Source organism: Salvia miltiorrhiza, chromosome 2 (genome assembly GCF_028751815.1).
Source record: "Salvia miltiorrhiza cultivar Shanhuang (shh) chromosome 2, IMPLAD_Smil_shh, whole genome shotgun sequence".
NCBI classification, from domain to species: Eukaryota; Viridiplantae; Streptophyta; class Magnoliopsida; order Lamiales; family Lamiaceae; genus Salvia; species Salvia miltiorrhiza.
Genome location: NC_080388.1, coordinates 68,633,706 through 68,652,589, shown reverse-complemented (window position 1 = coordinate 68,652,589; position 18,884 = coordinate 68,633,706). Strand labels below are relative to the sequence as shown.

The 18,884-nt window shown below is 34.9% G+C and overlaps 2 protein-coding genes across 2 annotated transcripts in view; one reads left to right on the top strand and one right to left on the bottom strand.

Annotated features, from left to right (window-relative positions):
* Positions 1-18,884, bottom strand: part of LOC131008566 (uncharacterized) — a 590,934-nt gene that overhangs the window by 110,211 nt on the left and 461,839 nt on the right. The gene's annotated exons all lie outside the window — the stretch shown is intronic.
* On the top strand, positions 1,321-18,655 carry LOC131008572 (ADP-ribosylation factor GTPase-activating protein AGD3-like). Its single transcript, XM_057935499.1, has 19 exons — positions 1,321-1,706; positions 2,508-2,584; positions 3,597-3,697; positions 4,876-4,946; positions 5,583-5,645; positions 8,214-8,258; positions 9,454-9,519; positions 9,640-9,687; positions 9,784-9,879; positions 9,966-10,007; positions 13,530-13,745; positions 13,851-13,979; positions 14,084-14,314; positions 14,446-14,526; positions 14,626-14,937; positions 16,114-16,259; positions 16,345-16,435; positions 17,163-17,608; positions 18,272-18,655. The coding sequence occupies exons 1-19, from the start codon at positions 1,647-1,649 to the stop codon at positions 18,384-18,386; spliced, it is 2,436 nt and encodes an 811-aa protein (XP_057791482.1). The 5' UTR covers positions 1,321-1,646; the 3' UTR covers positions 18,387-18,655.

The window sequence follows — 18,884 nt, the reverse complement described above, 5'->3', positions numbered from 1 at the left end:
CTCCACCTTATATCTCCAATCACCAATTCGTTCCCAAGAGGGATCGAACCCGGGTCACTTCACTTAAGTGAGGACCCGGTGGCTAGTGGGCTAAGCCCCCTGGTTATAAGATAAGGGATTTTAGCCAAGCATATTCATAATAAAAACAAATCCCAAGTCATGAGAAAACATAAACAATTAAAGATATAAAGAGATAGAGATTCATAGACAAATCCTATAATTTTGATCTTCAATCATGCAGTCTTGATGAACTCATTTCCAAGTCTTCTCATTCTTTATTTCATTTTGGTGTTGTTTTAGTGTGTGTAAGAGAAAAAATGGTAGAAGAAAATGATGGGTTGGAGGCGAAGGTTTATTTTGAGAGGTGAAGAGTGGTGAATCATCCTCAATTTCCCCTCTAAATGAAGGTGAAGATGGGATTGGAGCTCAACAATCCCGTCTAGGGCACACAAAATGCCAATTTTTTTCCCGCTGGCACGGCCGTGACCGCGGTACAGGGCCGTGGGAGAGCTGTTGGCAGGGCCCGCGGCCGCGGCATGGACCGCGGGTGCGTTCTGGGCGATATTGGAGCAATGGCCCGCGGCCGCTACCGGGACCGTGGGCCTTGTTGCTATTTGCGTAGCCAACTTGCTCGGCTTCGTTCCCTCTCATCTGAGCTCCGATTTGACCACCGTTTGTGCTCACGGATTCGTATTGAATCGTACTTTAACATTATGCTTTCACATTTGTCCAATTATTATTTATTTTTTGCTGAAATCACACCAAATCTACAACCAAACATCAAATCTTCATTAGAGATAAATGAGAGCGAACAAAAATTATATTTTTTGCTGAAATCACATTTGTCCAATTATTATTTATTTTTTGCTGAAATCACACCAAATCTCTAATGTTCAACATTAGAGATAAATGAGAGCGAACAAAAATTATATTTTTGACACTTTCAACGATCATAACTTATTTATTATTTATTTTTTATAAATTTTACATCAAATTAAAGTTCTTTTCATAATATTTAATTTAACATTAATATTGAATAATTTTTTTATTAATTGAAATTAATGATTTTTTAAAAATGATTAAAATAGAAAAAAGAGAATAGAAAATTTGGAGGAAATAATTATGAGGAGATAGAAAAATTAGAGGTTAAAAAACTCATCTTTTATATATTATATAAAGATAAAGATTTAATCCTCAATTTTATATCATAGATTTGGTTATATATATAAAACACGTGTGATGATGTAACAACTTAACGCAAGACTTCCCGCTCACAGGAATACAGAGATCAAAAGATTGGCGCTCAGTGGCTGGTAAAACAGAAATTAAAAATTGCTCACACAAACAACCGCATTGTTTTACACAGTCCCCTATCCACCCATTCTTCATTTTCTCCTCCATTATCGCTCCTATTTATTGTTCATCGTTTTTCTTCTGCTTCTTTACCATATGTTATTCTAATCTCTCTCATTCCTTCCAGAATTTCATCTATCACACAGTTTTACATCAAGATTTTGCATAGGAATGTGATCTTTGATTTTAAATTCGCTGATCGCATTGTGTGGGGGATTTTGCTATCTTTTTTTTTCCCTCTGAGATGAAGTGATCAATTAGATTAATTAATGTAGTGTTTGAAATCATTTCATATGCAAGAAGGAAACATGTTTTTCGCTAGGCTAGACGATTCGCCCATGTTCCGTCAACAGGTTTTTGTCTTTCATTTTTCCCCTCCTCTTAATTTGTTTCCGTACATGGGGATCCTGTAGAAATTTTCTGTATTTGTCTTATTAATGTTAAATAGATTCAAATTGATGTAATGAAGTTTCCAGTCGCATTTTGTCTCAGCATCATATAGAAGCAGTGTCATTTTTTCGCCTTATTATTTGGTGAATCATACTTTTCTAGGAATTTACAGGAGATTTGAAGGTTATACGCGAAAACCAAGGACTGTTGTTGTAATTAGACTATTAGAGCATACACAAAAATTATATGAAAGAATGTTTAGTGCAATGGACTGGGCACATTATGTTAGATAAATGCCTGATCGTAGTTTTCAGTACTTATTGAGTTACCCTAAAAAAAGAGTACTTATTATCGGATTTAATTTGTGAAGAGGCAGTTTTCTGTGATAAACTTTTTGAGTAGGAAGCACGAAATTATTGGATGAATAGCAGAGCGAAAATACGGTGCTCAAACATATGATTTATTGGCTGGGAAGAGAAAAATCAGTTAACCGCAATGTAGAATCTGGAATGGTTCCTGACACAGAGTCAAACCACCTAAGTTTTAAGTGTTTTATTGAAGTTACAAATTTTTAATATGAACTGAAATTATTGTCCTAAACATTAAGTATCTGGTCAAGCAGAAACACCTGCTATATCTCTAATTATTATTTCAATTTTGCATGGAAGTTTGTTGATGACTCAATAGTAATAAAAGCACATCATTTCGATCATCTATGACTATGAGAACTTGATTAACATGCATCGTCTTGGTTAACAATGCAGATCCAGTTGATGGAAGAAAGTGCCGAGACATTAAGGGAAAGAAGTATCAAGTTTCATAAAGGTTGTCGAAAATACGTGTAAGTCCTAGGCCGTGCTTATTTATGTATCGAACTTTGTTCTTTTACTGAACTGATATCTAGTTTATCTAATACAAATAGATGCATCATTGCTTTCCTTTTCCTTAGTTGTAGCTAAGCAGGCTAAAACCTGTAAAATCCACAGTCCTTCTTTTGAGCTTAATACCTTATACTATATCTACTCTCCAGATATATCCATGTCCATGTAACATTATGTCATTACCATAATCTTTTGTTTGTCTGCATATATGTAAGTGTGAACATGCATATATCCTGTATGCAAAATATTGATAAAATGACAATTTTTTGTGCTTATTCAAGCCTCCATGAACTCCAGGAAACATACAAGTTGTTTCTCATTCTTAATGGTAAATTGTGTGTAAATGTGAAGTTTTTCCCATTAAAATCCTACCTACGAGAAACAAGAAAATACATTACTTTAGGACCTATGTGGATATGGGGCAAGAAACACGAATCATAGTATTATATGCCTTTGTAGAGTATGTTAATCTTGCATCAGTTGCAACCTTTATTGTACTATGGCTGATATCCCCAAAGGAGAAGATGTCAAGAAGTCACTTGACTTAATTTTCTTCATATATATCTTGAAGCCCTAATAGGAGCCAATCAACTTTACTGGTGTTTCATATTCTACCAACTTTGCTTCAAGGATATTGGTGTGACCGTATGAGTTTTTCCAAGTGCTCAGTATGAGCTTGTGGCTGTTGAAATTCACGCCATTCTCCTCTTCTTTATAGTGCAATCTTTGTCCTTTCTAAAAAGTATTTCTTAAAACTGTTATCTGGTGCTGCCTGATGAAGCCATGGTTTTCTTGTTTATTTCTGTGTCGTCCCTGCAGTCTTTTGACATGATGAGTGCTTCTTTCATTAACGCATTTCTTTCGCCTCCTACATTGTTATTTATACATTAACTTGTGGTCAAATCTTAATAGCAGATACTTCTTTGTAGAATTTTCCATTATTACACTCTTTTTATTTGGTGGGATTCACAGAGATGGGCTTGGAGAAGCATATGATAGAGATATTTCTTTTGCAAGCGCCCTTGAAGCTTTTGCTGGAGGACATAATGATCCTATCTCTGTGGCATTTGGAGGTAGGAAAGACATCTAAGCAAATATTTTTTTCTATTTCAATGGGGAAACTTGGAAGTAAAAAATTCGTAAGTTTGAAATTTACTCACAGCTTATATGAAGTAATTGTCTTGAAGTAAAGCTGTTAGAAATCATATGCTTTGCCATATGAACTTAACAGAACTAATTCTTGGTTTATTGTTTTTACATTACTTAAGTCGTCACCATGAGCTTCATGATGCTGTGCCGCTTCAGTTTTGGCAAACTTTTTGCCTGAATTAGATACAGAATGATAATTTGGCCAGAAAAGATTAACGGAACAAAAAGGTTCTCATAGAACAAGGAAACTGTTGTTACTATTTCTGTAGTAATCCTCAGTTTTGCTAGAGTAATTGTTTTGCTTGAGTAATCTTCAGTTTTGTTACTATATGAAGTAATTGTCTTGAAGTAAAGCTGTTAGAAATCATATGCTTTGCCATATGAACTTAACAGAACTAATTCTTGGTTTATTGTTTTTACATTACTTAAGTCCCATGAGCTTCATGATGCTGTGCCGCTTCAGTTTTTGGCAAACTTTTTGCCTGAATTAGATACAGAATGATAATTTGGCCAGAAAAGATTAACTGAACAAAAAGCCCTCGAGAGTGTTTGAAACTTCTGCAGTTCACTTGTATAGGGAAAAAGCCCTCGAGAGGGTTCCCCGATCATGACCCAACTTTTGATTTGGCTCTTTGACTTTGACATGCTATTATATATTAAGATCTTAATTAAGATTGTAAGTCGAGGTTGCTTGGTCATCTCAAATTATAAAAATTTAAGGCCATTTTGGTTCAAATTTGATTAGATACGATTCTATGTTAAGGTAGGATATTTCTCAAACTTTTAGGGTATGGCTCATTCCTCATTCTGCTTCGTCTTCTTATCTAAGGTTTCATTCCTTCATTTAAATTTTATGTTTCATACCAAGAGAGGATCTCAGTTTATTTTCTGTAACATAAGAATAGAATAGTTTATTTTCTGATTGCAAGCTAAAATCCTACCAAGTACTAATTAGACTGAACAACTTAATTATCCTAGTTACATCACATGCATGAGCTACAAAGAAGCTACTTATAACCTGTAACTAGACCAAAAGAGGAATATATTATCCCCAGACTTTATTCTCTTGGTATATTCTAATTAAGTTCAGTTGTACTTTTAGGCCCTGATATGACAAAGTTTGCAATTGTACTGAGAGAAATTGGAACGTACAAGGAAACTCTTCGGTCACAGGTAGAGGCTTCTCTCTTTATTGTTAGTATTGTTCATACCGTTTCTTCCAATTATATGCAATAGCTTCATAAGTCTAATTCTACAATGCTATATTTTGCGATAAGTTTTCTATTGTATAATTGATATGGTGGGAATGCAGAGAAATATAGTGGCTTGGTAATTTGGAACTATACCTCAAATACTAACTTGATATCCCTAAAGTGGGAAATCCTCTATCCTCACCTTTTGGGGGAATCAAAGTATATTTGTTTCTGATTCTCCTATACTACTTGTTCCCCTTTAATAACCAAACATCCCCTCAAGTTGCATTTGTCTTTAAGGATTTGGAATTTCGAACACTTTAATTTACAATAACAATTCCATCACAATTATTTGCATAATGTGAGGTTGAAAAAGATTTCTTACCCGTTTGTATCATTTAGAGCTATTCGTATAGTTGGCAGAAGATATCAAATATACGGAGTCATTGAAAATTGTCGGCTCCAATCCCTTTCTCACCCAACGCTTCTGCCAAAAACCAAGTGCAGAATGCAATTGAGTGCATCCATGCTTAGCTGCTTGATACCAGTTTGAACTCTTTTAGCATGAAAGTGAAGTGTTTTACTGCATTCAATATTTTTCACTACTTTATATCAGGTAGAGCTTGTGCTGAATGACAAACTTATGCACTTTGCTAATGTTGATGCTCAAGACATTAAGGTACTTCCACATCATTTCATGTTTATTCACAGATCTTCTTATGTTCCGTTCCCATATCTTCCTCTTCATCTACTTCTTTGCCATTCTCTGTTTTTTTTCTGTTCTTCTCTTTCATTGCGGTATTTGATAACAAACGAAATCCATCAATGAAAATTAAATGGCACTTTGATCTTCAAACTCATTTTCAATCGCCTACATTGCTTTTATATTTTTAATATTAATTCTCAATGAAATGCAAACCAATTTTTTAACTAATGATTTGTGTTTGCATTTTATATGATTTATTATTATATATATAGGGATGGGTTATACCGAGAATACTATCTTTCGTGAGAAATGAGAATGATTGTATAAGCCAGTATATAGTGTTGCATAAGCTGCAGTCTGCATAAATTTTTTACCTGGGTTGGGTTCGAATCCTGGAGGGAGAAAAAAATTTTATTTAATTAATTGAATTTCGTTATGCAGCAGCTTATGCAAATTACAAGCATTTTATACAAATAATACAATTATTCTCCATTCTCACCACATTTGTCCATGCTCATTTGATCTTCTCTCTCTCTCTATATTTATATATATATATAGAGAGAGAGAGACAGAGGTTTAATGGAGAAATGCAAATGTTGTTAGAAAGGAGAAACAATCTCAACCATTAAAATAGCTCAATCAAACAGTCAATAATTAAAAATAAATCCAGTGCCCAAATTTTGATGAACATGTCAATAATTGTGATGAACATGATACTAATTTTGATGAACATACGTATTTGTTGAAAATCTCACACTCCAAGATTCGAACCTCAAACCAAAATGCTTGTTCAATAAAATTATTGGTATGTTTATCAAAATTATTGATTTGTTCAACGTTTCTAAATTTTGCAAAAAAATCAATTTCTCCATAGAACCTAACCCTATATATATATTAATATATATATTCCTATTTTATACTCTAAGAGTTGTTTTTACCCTAGCCCTCCCCTATATATATATAGTTATATATGTTTTCAATTGCTAATATATCTTATTAAATAAAAAATTGGAGCTGTAGAATTATAAATTATATTGCTTGTATATTAAAAATATAAACATTATTGGTGGCAGGAAAGTGTTCAAAGATATTTTAGACATTCTAATATAATTTAATTATTGCATTCCTTGATTAATTTGAACCAGATACTGAAATCAATCTATATTATGACAATTTCTTGGTTATTTACCTAACCCTAGATAAAGAATATGATAGTATTCATTTTCCTAGAATCACATTCATAGATATTATATTCTCAAGCAACTTTACGTTCCTGTCAACTAAATGAGCCTTTAGAATATAACATGATGCCATCTAAAGATCAATTGCCACACTTCAAGAATCTAGTCATTATAGCTACAATGTTAAGGGTACGGAATTAACATATAAGTTGACAAACTAGATTTGTTTTGTAAATTGAGCAATGATTAAGGTGAGTATGAGTGTGAGATAGTTGCAAGAGAAAAAGAAGCCTGCTTTTCCAGTGTCATATACTCATATGAATCTTTTTTGTGGGAAGTCCCTTATAGAATCAATTAACCACAGAAGGACATGATTGTATATTTGTATGAAAAATTATCTAAGTGATATTAGTGGCTTCGGAAATAAACTAGCCATGCTGTGGACGGTGAGATCTTGGATCACTAAAACAGAATAATGAGAATATTGCTTGTCTGCGATGGTGTAATGATTGTATTCCATATTGGTTATTCTAACGATATGGAGAGGTCAAGTAGGGTTATATATTTGAAATTCTTGGACAGGATAATGACCTTTTTCAAATGGAAACATTTCACTCTGAAGAGATCCAAGATCTCCTTCAAGAAGTGCACAAACCGTTAACTTGAAAAACTTTTCTTGTGTACAGAAGAGTTTCTTCTTGGAGAGATAGATAGTCTTTCTAGTAGAATAGCATTTCGTGAAGGTAAATTAAGAGTTCCTCCAAAGTGTTTGCATAAGTTATCATGAAATGGACCAAATATATAAGGATTGAAAGTTGTCATGCTCATTTGGTGTGCAGGTAACACTTGGTCCAGTGAAATCAATGAAATATGCTACTAACGTATAGAAGCCTCTTATCTTCGGAATCCACAAATTTATGAATTTTTGCAACTCACATGTGCATTATATAATTTGACAGAAATATATTTTTCTCTTTTGAATCTCCTCTATAGTACTTACTACTTAGTTTGTTAACGTAGTTGTATGCAATATTAGCTAAAAGCAGATATGAAAACACAATCTTAGATGTTAGGCTTGGGAATTTTGTGCATGCATGGCCAGCCTTTTCTGTATTAGGCATGTCCCTATCAGAACATTTGACATTTTTCTGAAGTTGTTTGTATATTGGAGGTAAGACAACTAGGCATTTCTGCCAGTTGATTAACCATTTGCATCATTTGATTATAGCTTGATCAAGGCATTGCGTCCAACTAAAGAAATTCCATTTTCTGGCCAATTGCACCCTCTTTAATTATTTCCTATTCTTGTGTATGCGTATGAATTTTGGACCTCACAAAATAAAATTGTGAAAACACTCAGGATGCCCACAAGCGCTTTGACAAGGCCACCATTATTTATGATCAGGTATGTATGATTAAAATAGAATATAATGGTTCACAAAACATTTATGATACAAGTTAGTGCTTTTTGTTTTATTATGTTTATTAAGATTTTCTAACTCATCAAAGTTGGTTTGAGCTAGTGACTTTGAGAGGCCTAAATAATACCACCAAATAGAGTTTAGAATCTCAATGATCTAAATCTCTTATCTCAGATTAACTACTCAGATATGTATTTATGTGGATCTCAGTAATGCATATTCATCTGATGCACGTACGACATAGAGAATAGTTTTGCATAATCATGCATCTTTGAAAATGATCTCTGAAAAGAGCAGTTATTTTCATTTTCCTTTATAGCTGCAATTGTTGCCTAACTTACCTGAAAACAAAGTTGCATACATGCATTAAGCCTTTCATCTAAGATCTATCAGAAGATTCATAAACTTCCTTGGTATCAATAACTTAGAAAGGGCATTGGATAACACGAATTACCGATGCATCACATCTTGAAAACAAATTTATATTCTTGTTATTTTATTGCCAAATTATGGAACATTCAAAGTAATAAATAACAATAAGATTTTTAATTTTATTTTCTTTAGAATTTGGAGCATTTAAGTATTAAGTTACAGCACTGTGAATAATGGTAAGGGAAAATTTATTCTTACTTCCTCCACTGAATAAAGGAACACAATTCTATGCTTTGTTGAAAAAATCACCTTCCTAAAATATAGGGGAAAACACTAATCTCGTCCTAAAATCAAGATCCCTAAAACACGATATATTGATAAAAAAAGGTACAATGATAATCAAAACCCTTAACTTTAGCATTGACTTTTTGTTTTTGAAAGAGGGATGTGAAGTATTACACTACCTCCCTAAAGCATAATGCTGATAGAAAAGTGTAATAGCAAGTAGAAAACATATATTTACGAATGAATTTGTTGTATTCTCATCAATTGGATGTACATGTATATATAAAAGATAAGATAATCTTTTATAGGAAGAAAATTATGTAAACTACAATCTATACCTAAAATATATCCAATCTCTAACAAGAAGAAAAAGAAATGACCAGAATCTCTTAATTTTATCATTTGCTTGACTTTTATTTATTTTAAATATAGTATAACTGAATTTCCAGATTCACCATAGTTCAAATTCATGAATACGTTAGCTATTGAAACATGCTGGAGTAATTAAAATTTATATTCCAGGTTCGAGAGAAATTTTTATCATTGAGAAAAAGTGCAAGGATAGACATAGCTAGCGCCCTAGAAGAGGTATATAATCATTTTCCATATTTATAATTAATTACACTTGTCTCAAGTGGCTGTAAATGTTCAGATAGTTGTCATGGGTAACCATCAGTTGTTAACTAATTTGGTAGAGAGACGTTCCAGGAACTCCACAATGCAAGATCAACTTTTGAGCAAACACGCTTTAATCTGGTTTGTTGGCCTCTTTCTGAGCATTGTTACATAGAAGTATTGACTAAGTCAGGAAACAATAAGATGTTTTCAATAAAGTACATGTTTACAATTTAGGTTGGCGCCCTTTCAGCAGTTGAGGCAAAGAAGAAGTTTGAGTTCTTAGAGGCTGTTGGAAATACAATGGATGCACATCTTCGTTATTTCAAGCAAGTATGATGTATAATGGAAATCCCATATTGATTGATCGTAATGTTTATCATCACGTATATTGATGTTGGTGTTGTTTCCATTGTCAGGGATACGAGCTGTTGCATCAAATGGAGCCCTGCATTAATAAGGTTTGTTTTCTTTTTTTCATATCACCTTATATATGTTGCATCTCAGTCTGTGAAATGGATAAAATATTTCCCGAAATAATTTAATTAATGGAATATATCAATCATGGTCAACTACTTACCGACCCTTTTACGGAAAAGGGTGTAGTTGATAACAACGACCTCCCATTCTCTACTGCTTTACAACAGAAGTAAGGTTTTCTCACAAAGTCAACTGAAAGATACGTCTGTGTTGACAATTTGCCCCATTTACCCATCAATTTACTCGAATCCTTAATTTCCACCTCTCTTATTCATCACTCGGTTAGTATTCACAGATTTGTGGATTTTATTCAAGTTTGATGTGCTTTTAATCTTTCTGAAATTTCAGAGCTTCAAAATGCACAGGGACTATGATTTCATAAACAACTCTATGACTGGCATGAAAAAATCACACTATTAAAAACTAAACACTCGAAATGAAAAACGACAATTTCATGAATACGGACATGAATTATATGAACATGTAATAAAATGCAATTCTAATAAAATTTCAATACATTTGTAATTTATAATAACGAATAAGAAATGGATAAGACACGCTTAAAAAATTAGGAACGAATTAAGGATTTTTGCTATAGAAGATATGTTTTGGACGATGTGTTCCCACAATTAATCAAGTAATAAATCCCTTCAATTAAGGGATCCACAGTTGTGTTAGATGCAACTTTACAAACTTAGCCGTAACATTAAATAAAAAAACAATTAATTTGAATAATATCAGCCATAAAAATCTCACATTCTAGATTTGTTCTCATTTCTCACCGCTTTACCTATTCTCATTTGATCATTTCTCTCTCTCTCTATATATACACATATATATAAATGAGAATAAATCTAAAACGTTAGATATTCATATCATATGGTTGATATTAATTTATTCAAATTTTTCGCGTAAAAGGAAAATAACGAATAAAGCCAGTATAAATATATGAATAAGCCACTTGTAATGCATGAATAGGCGTTTAAACTTGGGTTTGAATCCCGATGGAGGCGAAAATTTCACCATATTAACTGAATACTCTATTGTGCATTACAAATAGCTTATTCCTAGATTTATATCGACTTATTCATTATTCTCAATTGTCACGAAAATTTTCGTCATTCTCACTATAACTATAGAGAAATATTCCATGGAGATTGGAGAATGCTATATAATTAGAGAATGGAGAATGCGTGCGAATAAGTCAATATCCGAATAAATTAACGTTCCGTATGAATAAACATTTCCGTTTGGGTTCAAATCCTGTAGGGGGTGAGTTTTTTAACATATTAAATAGATACGTCTGTTCGCAAGTTTTATTGGTTTATTCGTAGAATTTATTGATTTATTCGTTATTTTTCATTCTCTCAATATATGACATTCTCTATGGAACCACACTCTATATATAGCAAGGTTAAGTTAATAGGCGAAGGGACAAAAACACCTCGTAGAGGTTCTAGCGAAAATCAAATTAACTCCTTGTTCTTTGCAACTTGATTTAATTTAATCAACAAGTTGTCGATGAATCGGAGACGGGATTGTAGAAGTGAGGCTTCGTCGGAGCCATAACACAGCTTGCAACACCGCTGATCCTCTCACAGTAAGAGTACATGGTGAGTGATGCTCGCCATCTGACTTTCAGAGTGCTGTTGGTCGTCACGCCGAGGTGACACTGGCGTGGTTCGTGCTCCTCGTTAGATTGAGGATGAACTTTTCTGGCCATTGATAAGATGAATGGCTGTCATCAGCAGGATCACCAACACCAGCACGCTTGTGACCTCAGGAACTTCTCGATGATAGGACTGCTCAAGGGCCTCACCGGAGGCCATGGTCGTGAACACAATCCGTGAGATGAAGGTGGTCAAGCATACAACCAGCGAGCTTAAGACCTTCTACCATTGAACTTGGGCACGTTCTGATACCATATTAGAATGAAGTCCATCATACCCTTAAAAGGCCTCGTAAGGAGAGAGGGTATTCTAAACTTATATATTAGAGACAAGATAATTACCATGTTGATGTGGGACAAAAATGGTGGCTTTAAAAACAATGATAGGAGTTTATTTGATTTTTCGCAGCCGGCCGCTTTACCCGTTTAATTAACCGGAAAAATAAAAGAGGAAAAAAGAAAAAGAAAAATTCGCCTTTTCTCAAGCGGCGCTGAAGGCCCATCTAACATTTAGGGGATCTGCACTATTCTTACATACAGTAAGGCCCATCTAACGTAAGGGCTTATTTGAGTTTTGCTGAAACCCTTCGGGGTGGTTTTGCCCTTCACCCGAGCCTGGCTTCACCTTTCGAAAAAGGCCTAATATTAATTGATTGAGGCCGGCCACATTTCCGGGCCGCGCCTCAAGGAAGAACTTTAGAGCACTCCCAGCAGAAATCCCAAAATTATGCTCCCATATTCCTTCCTAAAGCTTCTCTATTTAATTTTAGGATTTCGATTTTATAAATGGATACACCAGATCTCCTATTTGTGAGTGTAAATTTAAGATTGAATTTAGGTGGGTGTAAAATTTTTTGTGGGCCCCATCCAATTTAGGGGATTTGCTGGATGAATTTTTTATCTCATTTTCAATTGTTTTAGCTTAAATTTAGAGTTAGTGGTGTATTTAGGTGATCTGCTTGTCCTTAAAAATCCAATTACGGCCTTCAAGCTAATTCTGAATGAACTAGGAGTATAAAACAAAAGGTCGTGATCAGAGACAAGCAGTTTAACACTTTTAACTATTTCCAACGAAACTGCTAAGCTGAAGAAGGATGATTAAGCCCAAAGTAGAACCACCAAAATGCAATCACTCCAATCCATAGCTACATCTGCCCAATTGGAGCCTTTGTTCTTCTCTAACTGAAAAGCCGAAGCTCTGATTTTTTATAGTACAAAACTGTGAATTATGGTGGACAAAGCAAAATTAGATTACTTAAGTTGGTGCACGGACATCGCACTCTGCGGTATAGAATTAACCACACAAGCCATCATATCTGCTAAGTAATCTTCACCTTTCATATAAGGAACTTTTGCCCTAGCAGAATCCAGAATGATTTTTCAGCTTCTACATGCTTGTCCTATTATCATATTATATGCTCTCTCTTTTTTTGGGTAAATTAACAATTAAATTTAAAGACCGCTCTACGGTGGACTTGAACCCGAGACCTTTGGCCTCAGGCATTAACCACACTACCGCTAGGCCATCACTCACACACACACACACACACACACATATTATATGCTCTCTATAGCAGCAATGTGTTCACTTAAGAGCTAAGTAAGCTTTTGTAGTTGCAAGTTGAAGAGCAAGGTATTCAACTTCTGATAAAACATTTTGATTTTCTTTTGCTATTTTGTCTTTTCTTAACCTACAATATTTTGGCCTCTGGTCACCAAATTCACTCCAGCAATGTAGACTTCCTATATAGCTCTGGTCTAGCAAAATCGGACTTTGAGTAGCCTACAATATCTTTTCTATATTTTGGAAACTTAATATGCTGCTCTACTGCAGGTCTTGGCTTCTGCACAAGAGGCAAGGGAAAATTCGAACCATGAGATATCAACTCTCAATGAACGGATGCAAGATTACATAAGGCAAGTTGATGAAGAGGGAAGAAGGTCGTTTTGCAGGCCTAAGGAATCTCCAAATGTAGATGCCATACAGCCTGTTTTTAGAAGCTCTCAGAAAGTGATAGAAGCAGTGATGCATGCTTCTGCTGGGGGGAAGGTACACCTTATGATAATACATTAATTATTCCACATATATTTTATACTCGCAGGGCACTATTACTTTTAGTTTTGTCAGGCTCTAGCTAAGATTTCTGTAGTTTAGGTACAAACCATCAAACAAGGATATCTCTCTAAACGTTCCTCCAATTTGAGAGGAGACTGGAAGAGAAGATTTTTCGTTCTTGACAGCCGGGGAATGCTGTACTATTATCGGAAGCAATGGAGCAGGCCTGTAAGTCACAGAATAAGAAACAAATCGAGTTAGCCGTTTTCTGTTAGCTGAGTGCTGTTTCTTTCATATGGGATCCTCTTTTGTTAACTAAATTATCGGCCCAGTTCGGAGGCAGCAGTCAAACTCCCATGCATAGAAGTACTCCCTCTGATTCAGGCTCCGGGCTGTTGAGTAGGTGGCTTTCATCTCACTACCATGGTGGTGTACACGATGAAAAATCTGTGGCACGTCATACAGTGAACCTGCTAACATCAACAATAAAAGTCGATGCGGAGCAGTTAGACCTGAGATTTTGTTTCAGGATTATTTCACCAATAAAAAACTACACTTTACAGGTAATCTTTTGCGAAATTATGTGGCTCTTCCTAATTTATTTGTCTGGTGAAAAAAAAAATGTGCCACATTTTTGCAGCAGTACCTCAATAGACATAATGCTTGTATTCTTTAAAGTTGCTTGTCGATGCAGGCAGAAAATGCAGCAGAGCAAATGGACTGGATTGAAAAAATAACAGGAGTTATTACTTCTTTGCTACAAGCACCTGAAGTGGTAAACAATTAAATAAAAGATGGATAACACTTTATTTTTAATTTTATTGACATTTTGCTTTCTATCGGCTGTGACTGTGGTTTATATGTAAATCGGCAGTTCTGTTTCAGTCCAGGTAGTGACTGTAGTTCAGTAGAAAGTCCAGATCATGATGTGAAGAATTCCCAAGAATGTAAAACCAAGAAGGATCGTTCAGCTAGAAGTATAATGCGAGTCACCAGAAGTACCCTAAGGCTACAAGCTAACTTGAAAAATGAGAAGCCAATCGACGCATTGAGTAAAGTGCCTGGAAATGATAAATGTGCTGACTGCGGTGCACCTGAACCTGATTGGGCATCCTTGAATCTTGGTATTCTTATATGCATTGAATGCTCTGGCATTCATCGTAACCTTGGGGTGCATATATCCAAGGCAAGTTACAAGTTAATTAGGTGCACCTAATTGTTAATTAAATTTGTATGTTCATCTCACTTTTGTTCATATCCAACTCTAGTTGGCTATTCATTAAGTGCAACTAATATGTATTTATGCTTCTGCACAATCTCATCTTCATTGGTTTTTCTCCTTGTTTTAGTTCTGCTAGGAGTGATAAACAACTTCTATTTACTAAAACACTTATTCCTTTTTGGTAGTTCTTATATTTGTCAACTTCTATTCTAATCTGCTGAAAGTGTAGGTCTTTCTTTCAGGCAATTTGATCTTCTCGCTCTTGTCTCTATTTTGCTGCTAGAAAAAGGCTCCGTACTTTACTTCCTTTGTTCAATGATGTTTTAGTACAAGAATAGTTAAATATGTCTTCACGTTCTGACTGTAGCTTAGAACTCTTTGACGTAGCTGTATTCTTTTGGATGGTTCTTCTTCTGTGATTTCTGATTGATTTGGATTTGTCAACAAACTATTCAAAGCAATTCTCTTACTCCGGCTAACTTGCTCAGATAGCCAACTGATTCTACTTTAATTCTGGCAATTTGGCTGCCTTCAGCTGATTTGATTTCTTCAGTCCATTTTGTGTTGGAACTTGAGTGTCATTAGAATAGCAACTTCTAGAAAAATCGAAATAAGCTTTATTAACACTTTTTCATAACAAATAAGAATTGGGTGTAACATGTATTGTTAGCCTTAGTGTATCATCATCAGAATCTATACATGGGAATTTGGCATAATGGTTTTCATTTATTATTTTCGGTACAAAGTTAATAAAATTCTATGCACAACCTATAGGAAAAGTTCACATCTGATCCCTTTTACTAAGGGATTGGCTAATCACATTCTAATTGCAACTGTGACTGGTTTTATTTCAGTTGTGACCTCCTAATCTGATTTGGTTGACCAATGATCACTTTTATCCACAATTTCTACTCGAAACAAAGTCAAATAAAACAACAGAATGACTTTTCATTATCTCAATTGCAATATAGAGCCTCCCATTTCAAGAAGTCTGTTGATCAGATTTGTTTCTTAATTTCTCTTTTGATTCTGTTCTGAACAAGAAATATAGCTCCTGTTCATGGAGCAAAGAAAACTTGCAAAGTGTGCAGATTTTATATCTGTTAGGTTCTGATTTTGCAGCTTTTTCTTAACTAACAGGTGAGATCCTTAACACTTGATGTGAAAGTCTGGGAACCTTCCGTCATTTCTATGTTTCAGGCGCTGGGTAATGTCTTTGTCAACTCCATATGGGAAGGGTTGTTGCGAGCAAATAGAACGATTCAAGCTGATGAACTACCGATACGGTACAGATTGCAGTGATCAAGATTTCGATTTGCACTTGCTCATTTCATAATTTGTTAATAACAAAGTACATATATGTTATGACAGGTCGTTTGAATCTGAGAAATACAGACAGTTTTTCACCAAACCTCATCACGCTGGTCAGACAGCACTTAAGGAGAAATACATTCATGCAAAGGTATCGCTCCTACCATATGAGTTTTAGTATTACTTGGTCCTCTTCTCTTCCAAACATGGGAAAACAGGTTCCCGTGTAGTTAGGGACTTCTGGTGAAGTGATTGCATATCTTATGTTTCAAGTGTGCTAATTAACACAGTTCTTTGCAGTATTATAAATAATTGGGTCAATCATAGTTTGTTTCCCAACTTTCAGCGTTCTCCAAAAAATGTCCCCAACTCATTTTCACTTTTAAACCCCCCAACCTTGAAAAGTTCGATATATACTCCGTATTGCAGAATCTGGCAATGGAATGATGAATCACCTCGTCAGATTCTTAGGTGGATTATATGTGGACTTTCTTTCCACCTAAGCATCAAAACGACTTTGTTTAGATGCTTAGATGGGACAAAAAATCTGAAAAGTTTTTCTCTCTCTCTCTCTCTCTCTATATATATATATATATATATATATATATATATATATTGTTTACTATATGAATCTTGTCAAATTCCATTAGTACTTAGCCTCAAATGAAGAGAACTTCTTTTTGCTTTTCTCCAGCCTGTTGGCATGATTGGTCTTACAATTATTTTTACTCTTACTCATTAGCTATATTACGTCCTTTACTCTGCACAGCAATAGGTAAGCGTTATATAATGAAATAGTTCTATTTTAGTTTGATTCTAAGGCCATGTGCTTAGCTCTACGTTATGCAAACTAATCCCAGTGCTGTCTTGATCTGCAGTATGTAGAAAAATCTTTTGTTCTCAAACTAAAGGACACTTCAGTTGCTGAGCAATTGTGGGAAAGTGTCCGTATAAATGACAAGAAAGCTGTCTACCGCCTTATTGTTTTGTCAAAAGCAGATGTCAATGCAGTTTATGGTCAAGGATCATCTGCGACATGTATAAGTTTAGCCAATGTAATGAAACCGAATGAGCAGGAAAATCCTGATCAGAAAGTCCCTAGTCTGGAGGATACCACCCCAAAATCCTTGGGCCTACAAGAAGATGACCTTTTTGATGGTTGTTCATTGCTTCACCTGGCCTGTCAAACAGCTGACGTTGGCATGGTAGAGCTGCTCCTCCAGCATGGGGCCAATATCAGTGCTTGTGATTCCAAGGGTCAAACACCACTGCATCATAGCATTTCAAGGGGAGGAATTGCAATCACAAAACTGTTGCTCACGAGGTATTCTTAAGCTGTGTTTCCATGATCATTGTGCTATGCCCTCCGGTTGATGATAATAGTTGTTTTCTACTCAAGATAATATAATTCCAATTTCATGTTCAGAATTTTCATTACAGCTGGTTTCTAATTGCCTGCACTGATTTACTATTTTTACAATTATCATCAGCATATGATATGTTTTGCAGTTCCAAACATATATTTAACTATTTAATTACATGCCTGATGGCTACCACCTAGTTCGATGGTTTTTTATCTGGTTGATCATCTATAGCTTATTGCTAGATGTTTTCTGGAGTTATAAACATATATACTTTCACGCTGCTAGGTTAAGAATAATCAAAATACTACTCCCTCCGTCCCACTCTAATAGGCACGTTTTCCTTTTTGAGACGTCCCATTCCAATAGGCTCGTTTTCCATTTTAAGTAAAGAAAATGTACTTAATTGGTGTGGACCACACCACTTTACTCCTAAAAAGTAAGTTTTTTAATCTCCGTGCCGAAAAGAAATGAGCCTATTGGACTGGGACGGAGGGAGTAGTTGATTTAAGATTGTTTCTGTGATATCAATGTTTCGGTGCTGTGTCTCTACTTGGCAAGACACTAAGAATAATTATCTCACTTCATTATCTAGTTTTTACTCAAAATTTACGTAATTTATGCAGGGGAGCCAACCCAGAAGCTGTTGACAAGAGAGGTAAAACCCCTCTTCAGCTCCTTGCAGAATCAGCCATCGATGACGTCGAGATCCTTGCTCTCATGAAAAATTCTGCCAGATAGCACTTTTGCGAAATCAAACAACATTATACCAAAAGAAACATCAAGAACTCTTCTGCTCACACTTTGAGATTGTAAGTAAATTATATAGTTATTATTTATTTCTATGAGAATTCATACAGGGAGAAGAAGATGAAGTAATTGTAGATAATGTAGAGTAGTTGATTCTATGTTGTATATAAACTGCCAACTTATTTGATTAATGAACAATGTAAAGATGTTTACAATCTTAGTTTGCAAATTAATAATTTGAAAGTGGAAGTTTTGTACCACAGTTGACTTGAAATTTTATTTACTCGTGCATCTGGTAATTAGATGTGTTCAACGGTTACAAATTATTACCGATGGTTTTCTGTTGAACTGTAATCGATCCTTGATTTTTTTGGAGACCAAGTGATCGGCAATTGAAGCTCCAGTTGAACTGTTGGCTTTTCGGTGTTTTACATTTATTTATTACTCCCTCCCCTCCGTTCCACTTTTTAAAATGAGATGTCTCATTAT